Source organism: Scomber scombrus, chromosome 22, assembly GCF_963691925.1.
Source record: "Scomber scombrus chromosome 22, fScoSco1.1, whole genome shotgun sequence".
In the NCBI taxonomy this organism is placed as follows: Eukaryota; Metazoa; Chordata; class Actinopteri; order Scombriformes; family Scombridae; genus Scomber; species Scomber scombrus.
Window position 1 is genome coordinate 24395580 of NC_084991.1, and position 10923 is coordinate 24406502.

Here is a 10923-nt window from a genome sequence, read left to right on the forward strand (position 1 = left end):
GTTCAGCTCGGTTCCTGTCGCGGGTCGGACCGTTGAACAGATTTGTAGTGATGGTTCAGCTCGGTTCCTGTCGCGGGTCGGACCGTTGAACAGATGTGTAGTGATGGTTCAGCTCGGTTCCTGTCGTGGGTCGGACTGATGTGTAGTGATGGTTCAGCTCGGTTCCTGTCGCGGGTCGGACCGTTGAACAGATGTGTAGTGATGGTTCAGCTCGGTTCCTGTCGCGGGTCGGACCGTTGAACAGATGATGGCGTCTCTGATGTCAGATGATTGACAGCTTGTCTTCTCCTCGTCAGTTCCTCAGGACTCCGTCCAGTTTCTCCTTCCGTGTGGTGTCGGGACCGTTAATCTTCACCGCCATCTCTGTCATCAACGCTCTGCGCCAGCCGCGAGGCTCCGGGCCCGTTCCCGGCGTGTCCCCGCTCTACAGCGTACCGGGCCTCCGGTACCAGGTCCACACTGTGCTGCAGTTCGTCCCGGCGCACGTCGACATCAGAGTCTGTAACTTCAGCGAGCAGGTGGAGCGAGGCCTGAGCTCGGCCTACGCTGAGACCCAGAGACGCTCGCACCTGGCCGGCAACGTCACCGTACAGGTGAGTCTGATACCTGGTTACTGTCTGATGACATCATACAGGTGAGTCTCATACCTGGTTACTGTCTGATGACATCATACAGGTGAGTCTCATACCTGTTTACTGTCTGATGACATCATACAGGTGAGTCTCATACCTGGTTACTGTCTGATGACATCATACAGGTGAGTCTCATACCTGGTTACTGTCTGATGACATCATACAGGTGAGTCTCATACCTGTTTACTGTCTGATGACATCATACAGGTGAGTCTCATACCTGTTTACTGTCTGATGACATCATACAGGTGAGTCTCATACCTGGTTACTGTCTGATGACATCATACAGGTGAGTCTGATACCTGGTTACTGTCTGATGACATCATACAGGTGAGTCTGATACCTGGTTACTGTCTGATGACATCATACAGGTGAGTCTCATACCTGTTTACTGTCTGATGACATATAAAGATATAATATAAAGATATAATATAAAGATATAATATAAATGGAGCCTTCATGGAGCCTTCATGTAGCCTTCATGGAGCCTTCATGGAGCCATCATGGAGCCTTCATGGAGCCTTCATGGAGCCTTCATGGAGCCTTCATGGAGCCATCATGGAGCCTTCATGGAGCCTTCATGGAGCCATCATGGAGCCATCATGGAGCCTTCATGGAGCCTTCATGGAGAGTCCTACATGGAGCCTTCATGGAGCCATCATGGAGCCTTCATGGAGCCATCATGGAGCCTTCATGGAGCCTTCATGGAGCCTTCATGGAGCCTTCATGGAGAGTCCTACATGGAGCCTTCATGGAGTCTTCATGGAGCCTTCATGGAGCCTTCATGTAGCCTTCATGGAGCCTTCATGGAGCCTTCATGGAGCCATCATGGAGCCTTCATGGAGCCGTCATGGAGAGTCCTACATGGAGCCTTCATGGAGAGTCCTACATGGAGCCTTCATGGAGCCTTCATGGAGCCTTCATGGAGCCTTCATGGAGCCTTCATTGAGCCTTCATGGAGCCATCATGGAGCCTTCATGGAGCCTTCATGGAGCCTTCATGGAGCCTTCATGGAGAGTCCTACATGGAGCCTTCATGTAGCCATCATGGAGCCTTCATGGAGCCTTCATGGAGCCATCATGGAGCCTTCATGGAGAGTCCTACATGGAGCCTTCATGGAGCCTTCATGGAGCCTTCGTGGAGCCTTCGTGGAGCCTTCATGGAGCCTTCATGGAGCCTTCATGGAGAGTCCTACATGGAGCCTTCATGGAGCCTTCATGGAGCCTTCATGGAGCCATCATGGAGCCTTCATGGAGCCTTCATGGAGCCTTCATGGAGAGTCCTACATGGAGCCTTCATGGAGCCATCATGGAGCCTTCATGGAGCCATCATGGAGCCTTCATGGAGCCTTCATGGAGCCTTCATGGAGCCTTCATGGAGAGTCCTACATGGAGCCTTCATGGAGTCTTCATGGAGCCTTCATGGAGCCTTCATGTAGCCTTCATGGAGCCTTCATGGAGCCTTAATGGAGCCATCATGGAGCCTTCATGGAGCCTTCATGGAGAGTCCTACATGGAGCCTTCATGGAGAGTCCTACATGGAGCCTTCATGGAGCCTTCATGGAGCCTTCATGGAGCCTTCATGGAGCCTTCATGGAGCCTTCATGGAGCCATCATGGAGCCTTCATGGAGCCTTCATGGAGCCTTCATGGAGCCTTCATGGAGAGTCCTACATGGAGCCTTCATGTAGCCATCATGGAGCCTTCATGGAGCCTTCATGGAGCCATCATGGAGCCTTCATGGAGCCTTCATGGAGAGTCCTACATGGAGCCTTCATGGAGCCTTCATGGAGCCTTCGTGGAGCCTTCGTGGAGCCTTCATGGAGCCTTCATGGAGCCTTCATGGAGAGTCCTACATGGAGCCTTCATGGAGCCTTCATGGAGCCTTCATGGAGCCCATCATGGAGCCTTCATGGAGCCTTCATGGAGCCTTCATGGAGCCTTCATGGAGAGAGAGACAACAGCATAATAAATCTCTGTCTCTCTCTCTCTCTCTCTCTGTCCTCTCTCTCTGTCTCTCTCTCTGTCCTCTCTCTTCTCTGTCTCTCTCTCTCTCTGTCTCTCTTCTCTCTCTTCTCTCACTCTCTCTCTCTCTCTCTCTCTCTCTCTTCTCTCGTCTCTCTCTCTCTCTGTCTCTCTCTCTCCCTGTCTCTCTCCCTGTCTCTCTCTCTGTCTCTCTCTCTCTTCTCTCTCCCTGTCTCTCTCTCTGTATCTCTCTCTCTGTCTCTCTCTCTGTCTCTCTCTCTCTCTCCCTGTCCTTCTCTCTCTTCTCTCTCTCTCTCTCTCACTCTCCTCTCTCTCCCTGTCTCTCTCCCTGCTCTCTCTCTCTTGTCTCTCTGCTCTCTCTGTCTCTCTCTCTCTCTGTCTCTCTCTCTCTCTCCCCTGTCTCTCTCTCTCTCTCTCTCTCTCTCTCTCTCTCTCTCTCCCTGTCTCTCTCTCTGTCTCTCTTGCTCTCTCTCAGTCTCTTCTCTTCTCTCTCTCATCTCTCTCTGTCTCTCTCTCTCTTCTGTCTCTCTCTCTCTCTCTCTCTCTGTCTCTCTCTCTCTCTCTCTGTCTCTCTCTCTCTCTCTCTCTGTCTCTCTCTCTCTCTCTGTCTCTCTCTCTCATCTCTCTCTCTCTTCTCTCTCTCTCTCTGTCTCTCTCTCTCTGTCTCTCTCTCTCTCTCTCTCTGTCTCTCTCTCTCTCTGTCTCTCTCTCTCTCTCTCTCTCTCTGTCTCTCTCTGCTCATCTCTCTCTCTCCTCTCTCTCTCTCTCTCTCTCTCTCTCTCTCTCTCTCTCTCTCTCTCTCTCTTCTCTCTGTCTCTCTGCTCTCTCTCTCTCTGTCTCGTCTCTCTCTCTCTCTCTCTGTCTCTCTCTCTTCTCTCTCTCTCTCCTCTCTCTCTCTCTCTCCAGCTGTTGAACATCACGGCGGGCCTAACTCACCCGCTGGCGGAGCAGAAGCTTCCTGTTGACATCACGTTTGCGGTGCGTGATGGGCGGGGCTTCCTGCCGGGGTCAGAGGTCAGCGAACACCTGAGGAAGCTCAGCCTGGTGGAGTTCAGCTTCTATGTGGGATTTCCTGCGCTGCAGATCGCAGAACGTAATAATCTAACCTTCATCATACCATCATCATCACCTTCATCACCCTCATCATACCTTCATCATACCTTCATCATCACATTCATCATCACCTTCATCATCACCTTCATCACCCTCATCATACCTTCATCATCACCTTCATCACCCTCATCATACCTTCATCATCACCTTCATCACCCTCATCATACCTTCATCATACCTTCATCATCACTTTCATCATACCTTCATCATCACCTTCATCATACCCTCATCATCACCTTCATCATACCCTCATCATCACCCTCATCATACCCTCATCATCACCTTCATCATACCCTCATCATCACCTTCATCATACCCTCATCATCATCATCATCTGTTCATCATCACCTTCATCATACCCTGATCATCACCTTCATCATACCTTCATCATCACATTCATCATCACCTTCATCATCACCTTCATCACCCTCATCATACCATTATCATCACCTTCATCACCCTCATCATACCTTCATCATCACCTTCATCACCCTCATCATACCTTCATTATACCTTCATCATCACCTTCATCATACCCTGATCATCACCTTCATCATACCTTCATCATACCCTCATCATCATCATCATGTAAACAGGAAGCTGTGAATAACTGAGTTTGTCTCCGCAGCGTTTCACTACCCAGAACTCAACACCTCTCACCACCTGCGCTCCACCTGGGTTCGCACAGGTGAGAACACTTCCTGCTTCCTGCTGATTGGTCCTCACAGAGGCAGCTAGGGTCAGGGTCTATCAGAGGTTAGACCACGTTGGGGGGGGGGCCCTGATGGTCTGGGGAGGCAGATCCTTGGAGGGTCACACAGACCTCCGTCATAGCCAGCGGTTCCCTGACTGCTGTTAGGTACCAGAACCCTCAGTGGGTCCCGGTTCCTGCTGGTGCAGTGGGTCCCGGTTCCTGCTGGTGCAGTTGGTCCCGGTTCCTCCTGGTGCAGTGGGTCCCGGTTCCTCCTGGTGCAGTGGGTCCCGGTTCCTCCTGGTGCAGTGGGTCCCGGTTCCTCCTGGTGCAGTGGGTCCCAGTTCCTGCTGGTGCAGTGGGTCCTGGGTTCCTCCTGGTGCAGTTGGTCCCGGTTCCTCCTGGTGCAGTGGGTCCCGGGTCTGAAGTGAGGTTTCAGCAGTTTCCTTCATGGCAGAGATGCATGATTATCCAGAGGTAGATAAAGGTAGGGTTCTGCAGGGTTCTGTAGGGTCCTGCAGGGTTCTGTAGGGTTCTGTAGGGTTCTGCAGGGTTGTATATGATGTGTGTAACACTGTGTGACTGTGTGTGTGGTCCAGTCCTGCTGGGGGTCCAGGATCAGCTGGTGGTTGAAAGAAGTTTTAAGGCTCGTCTGGAGAGGCGTCTGGCTCTGCTGCTGGAGGAGGGGCTGGGAGCGTCCAGCAGGAGGCGCTGGAGGAGAGCCACAGCGGTGGCCAACAACAGTCTGCAGGTACCAACTGGTGTTCTCCTCCTAAAACTCTGAGCTCACCCAGGTCCGATTCAAACATCTCTGAGCTGGTTTGTTGTAAACGCTCATTTCAGGTCTGTGATGCATTCAATGACCCTGTACAGGGTCTATGATGCATTCAATGACCCGCCTGTGCAGGGTCTATGATGCATTCAATGACCCGCCTGTGCAGGGTCTATGATGCATTCAATGACCCACCTGTGCAGGGTCTGTGATGCATTCAATGACCCACCTGTGCAGGGTCTGTGATGCATTCAATGACCCTGTGCAGGGTCTGTGATGCATTCAATGACCCTGTGCAGGGTCTGTGATGCATTCAATGACCCTGTGCAGGGTCTGTGATGCATTCAATGACCCACCTGTACAGGGTCTGTGATGCATTCAATGACCCACCTGTGCAGGGTCTATGATGCATTCAATGACCCGCCTGTGCAGGGTCTGTGATGCATTCAATGACCCTGTACAGGGTCTATGATGCATTCAATGACCCGCCTGTACAGGGTCTGTGATGCATTCAATGACCCACCTGTGCAGGGTCTATGATGCATTCAATGACCCGCCTGTGCAGGGTCTGTGATGCATTCAATGACCCTGTACAGGGTCTATGATGCATTCAATGACCCGCCTGTACAGGGTCTGTGATGCATTCAATGACACGCCTGTACAGGGTCTGTGATGCATTCAATGACACGCCTGTACAGGGTCTGTGATGCATTCAATGACACGCCTGTACAGGGTCTGTGATGCATTCAATGACCCTGTACAGGGTCTGTGATGGATTCAATGACCCTGTACAGGGTCTGTGATGCATTCAATGACCCTGTACAGGGTGCAGGTAACATCCTCTCCTGCTGTGTCTCAGGTGGTGCGGGTGTCGAAGCTGTCGGGGGCGGAGCGTCCTCTGGAGGTCCTGTATTTCGTGGAGGGTCCGACAGGTGAGCGGATACCAGCGGAGGTAACAGCGGAGACCCTGAACCGTCTGGACCCCCAAAGAGCCGCCATCGTCCTGGGACACCGAGTCCAGAGACCTCTGGCCCAGCGTGAGTCCAGACCTGTTCTTTAAGAGTCCTGTCTCACCTGTCTCACCTGTCTGTCCTGTCTCACCTGTCTCACCTGTCTCACCTGTCTCACCTGTCTCACCTGTCTGTCCTGTCTCACCTCTCTCACCTGTCTGTCATGTCTCACCTGTCTGTCCTGTCTGTCCTGTCTCACCTGTCTCACCTGTCTCACCTGTCTGTCCTGTCTCACCTGTCTGTCCTGTCTCACCTGTCTGTCCTGTCTGTCCTGTCTCACCTGTCTGTCCTGTCTCACCTGTCTCACCTGTCTCACCTGTCTGTCCTGTCTCACCTGTCTGTCCTGTCTGTCCTGTCTGTCCTGTCTCACCTGTCTCACCTGTCTGTCCTGTCTGTCCTGTCTCACCTGTCTGTCCTGTCTCACCTGTCTCACCTGTCTGTCCTGTCTGTCCTGTCTGTCCTGTCTGTCCTGTCTCACCTGTCTGTCCTGTCTCACCTGTCTCACCTGTCTCACCTGTCTGTCCTGTCTCACCTGTCTGTCCTGTCTCACCTGTCTCACCTGTCTCACCTGTCTGTCCTGTCTCACCTGTCTCACCTGTCTGTCCTGTCTCACCTGTCTCACCTGTCTCACCTGTCTCACCTGTCTGTCCTGTCTCACCTGTCTCCAGCTGTGGAGACCCTGTCTATCCCCCCGGCGGAGACTCAGAGCAGCAGTATTTGGCTGATCGTGGGCGTGGTGGTCCCCGTGCTGCTGGCCCTCTTCATCATCATCATCCTCTACTGGAAGTTGTGCGGCTCGGAGAAGCTCGAGTTCCAGCCGGACGCCATCAACACCATCCAGCAGAGACAGAAGGTCAGAGGTCACCAGAGGCTGGGGCGGGTGGGGCGGGTGGGGCGGGTGGGACAGGTGGGACTAACAGTGCTGTGTGTCCTCTCAGCTTCAGGCTCCCAGCGTGAAAGGTTTTGACTTCGCTAAGCTGCACCTGGGTCAGCACAGCAAGGACGACATCATGGTGATCCAGGAGCCCGGACCCCTGCCCCCCCCCATCAAAGAGGCCACACCCTCCGACGGGGGAGAACTCAACACCCCCAAATCTAAAGGATCGTCCACCAAAGCAGCTCGGTCCAGCCGGCGCAGGGGCAGGTCAGACCCTCCCCCCCCCCCCCCTCCGGTTCATACCGACGGTTAAAAGATCATCTTTATAATCTGTTATTAGTCGGACTGAACCGGAGGAAAAAGACTCAGAGATAATAAGTGTTGGTAAGATGATGAATTCATAAATCAGTTAAACTAGATTTAAAAGCAGCATCAGGTTTGTTAAAATGTACATTTAGTATTTTTGTTGGTTTTATATCATTTGAAATGACATTCGCACCATTTTTTACCAAAAGTAAGACTGAATGCTCCTGAAAATGTCAAATGGTGTAACCACAAAAGAATGATAAATATTACATATTTTATCACCTACAGTGTATTTAAGTGTACTTATACTAATAATGACTTCATTTAAAACATGTAAATGTTTCCTGGTCTCCATGGTAACCAGAGTAAATGTAATATTTAGAACAATTGTATTCCATTAGCTTTATTTAATATAAAGTTATAATGTAAGATCATGCCAAACTAGTTGATATGGTGTTTTATTGACTATTTACTGTTTTTAAGCAAGTTGAATTATTTGGTACAAAGTTTTTATGGTTACACCACTTAGACATTTTTGCCATAATCCTCTAATATATTCTCTCTAAATGGATTAAAAGCAGAAATTTGATGCTGAGTCCACAAAAAAAGAATGTGTGAAGTTATTCATACGTTTATTTTCACATTTTAACCCTTTAAATTATAATAAACCTCACTGACCGTTAGTTATTGATCATTAATCAATCACCTACAATGTTTCAGGCTCAGCCCGTCAGACGCTGACTCGGTAGGAAGCGACCAATCCAGCGGCAGAGAGTCAGCGGAGGAGAGCACCCGGCCCGTGGCCACACCCTGCGAGGGGAAGCAGCACAGGAAGCCCAAAAATGGTCAGAGACGCTGTGACATCATTGATTAGATTGATACACAGTTATTGATTATTATTATTATTGATTGTGGAGTTTATGGACGAGTCATTTCTCTTTTTCATCCTGTTGCTTTTCATCCTGAAGGGAGGAGCAAGCTGGGTACGTTTAACCCTTCATCATCATCATCATCATCTCTGTGTTAATTAATGAGCCCTGTCCCTGTTAACTAAGCTGACCTCTGACCCCCCCCCCCCCCCCCCCCCCCGCAGCCCCCCCAGGAAGCGGTCCAGACGAGCTGCTCTCCTCGTCCTCCATCTTCGACCACGTGGACCGCCTGTCCCGCGGCTCGTCGGACGGGACGCGTCGTCAAGGCAACAAGGTCCAGCTGATCGCCATGCAGCCACGCCCCAGCCCCCCCCCGATGCACCCCCCCACCCAGCAGAGCCCCACCCTCACCGAGAAAGTCAGCACGGAGGTGGGAGACTTTTACTGTAATACTGCATACTACATCACTATAATACTGCAGTACTTTTACTGTAATTACTTGCATACTACATCACTCATAATACTGCAGTACTTTTACTGTAATACTGCATACTACATCACTATAATACTGCAGTACTTTACTGTAATACTGCATACTACATCACTATAATACTGCAGTACTTTACTGTAATACTGCATACTACATCACTATAATACTGCAGTACTTTTACTGTAATACTGCATACTACATCACTATAATACTGCAGTACTTTACTGTATACTGCATACTACATCACTATAATACTGCAGTTACTTTTACTGTAATACTGCATACTACATCACTATAATACTGCAGTACTTTTACTGTAATACTGCATACTACATCACTATACTACTACAGTACTTTTACTGTAATACTGCATACTACATCACTATAATACTACAGTACTTTTACTGTAATACTGCATACTACATCACTATAATACTGCAGTACTTTTACTGTAATACTGCATCTACATCACTATAATACACAGTACTTTTACTGTAATACTTGCATACTACATCACTAATAATACTGAAGTACTTTTACTGTAATACTGCATACTACATCACTATAATATACAGTACTTTTACTGTAATACTGCATACTACATCACTATAATACCTACAGTACTTTTTACTGTAATACTGCATACTACATCACTAATAATACTGCAGTACTTTTACTGTAATACTGCATACTACATCACTATAATACTGCAGTACTTTTACTGTAATACTGCATACTACATCACTATAATACTACAGTACTTTTACTGTAATACTGCATACTACATCACTATAATACTACAGTACTTTTACTGTAATACTGCATACTACATCACTATAATACTGCAGTACTGTTACTGTAATACTGCATACTACATCACTATAATACTGCAGTACTTTTACTGTAATACTGCTACTACATCACTATAATACTGCAGTACTTTTACTGTAATACTGCATACTACATCACTATAATACTGCAGTACTTTTACTGTAATACTGCATACTACATCACTCATAATACTGCAGTACTTTAACTGTAATACTGCATACTACATCACTATAATACTGCAGTACTTTTTACTGTAATACTGCATACTACATCGCTCATAATACTGCAGTACATTACTGTAATACTGCATACTACATCACTCATAATATGCAGTACTTTTACTGTAATACTGCATACTACATCACTCATAATACTGCAGTAACTTTAACTGTAATACTGCATACTACATCCACTATAATACTGCAGTACTTTTACTGTAATACTGCATACTACATCGCTCATAATACTGCAGTACTTTTACTGTAATACTGCATACTACATCACTCATAATACTGCAGTACTTTTACTGTAATACTGCATACTACATCACTATAATACTGCAGTACTTTTAACTGTAATACTGCATACTACATCATCATAATACTGCAAGTACTTTTACTGTAATACTGCATTACTACATCACTATAATACTGCAGTACTTTTACTGTAATACTGCATACTACATCGCTCATAATACTGCAGTACTTTTACTGTAATACTGCATACTACATCGCTCATAATACTGCAGTACTTTTACTGTAATACTGCATACTACATCACTCATAATACTGCAGTACTTTAACTGTAATACTGCATACTACATCACTCATAATACTGCAGTACTTTTACTGTAATACTGCATACTACATCACTATAATACTGCAGTACTTTTACTGTAATACTGCATACTACATCACTATAATACTGCAGTACTTTTACTGTAATACTGCATACTACATCACTCATAATACTGCAGTACTTTTACTGTAATACTGCATACTACATCACTCATAATACTGCAGTACTTTTACTGTAATACTGCATACTACATCACTATAATACTGCAGTACTTTTACTGTAATACAGCATACTACATCACTATAATACTGCAGTACTTTTACTGTAATACTGCATACTACATCACTCATAATACTGCAGTACTTTTACTGTAATACTGCATACTACATCACTATAATACTGCAGTACTTTTACTGTAATACTGCATACTACATCACTATAATACTGCAGTACTTTTACTGTAATACTGCATACTACATCACTATAATACTGCAGTACTTTACTGTAATACTGCATACTACATCACTATAATACTGCAGTACTTTTACTG

The 10923-nt window shown here is 47.4% G+C and overlaps 1 protein-coding gene across 1 annotated transcript in view; it reads left to right on the forward strand.

Annotated features, from left to right (window-relative positions):
- Positions 1-10923, forward strand: part of LOC134004368 (UPF0606 protein KIAA1549-like) — a 22916-nt gene that overhangs the window by 3682 nt on the left and 8311 nt on the right. The window contains 10 exon segments of the mRNA XM_062443599.1: positions 297-593; positions 3523-3709; positions 4358-4417; positions 5020-5171; positions 6052-6229; positions 6871-7055; positions 7141-7346; positions 8106-8230; positions 8354-8368; positions 8479-8684. Of these exon segments, the coding sequence (XP_062299583.1) occupies positions 297-593; positions 3523-3709; positions 4358-4417; positions 5020-5171; positions 6052-6229; positions 6871-7055; positions 7141-7346; positions 8106-8230; positions 8354-8368; positions 8479-8684 (1611 nt within the window).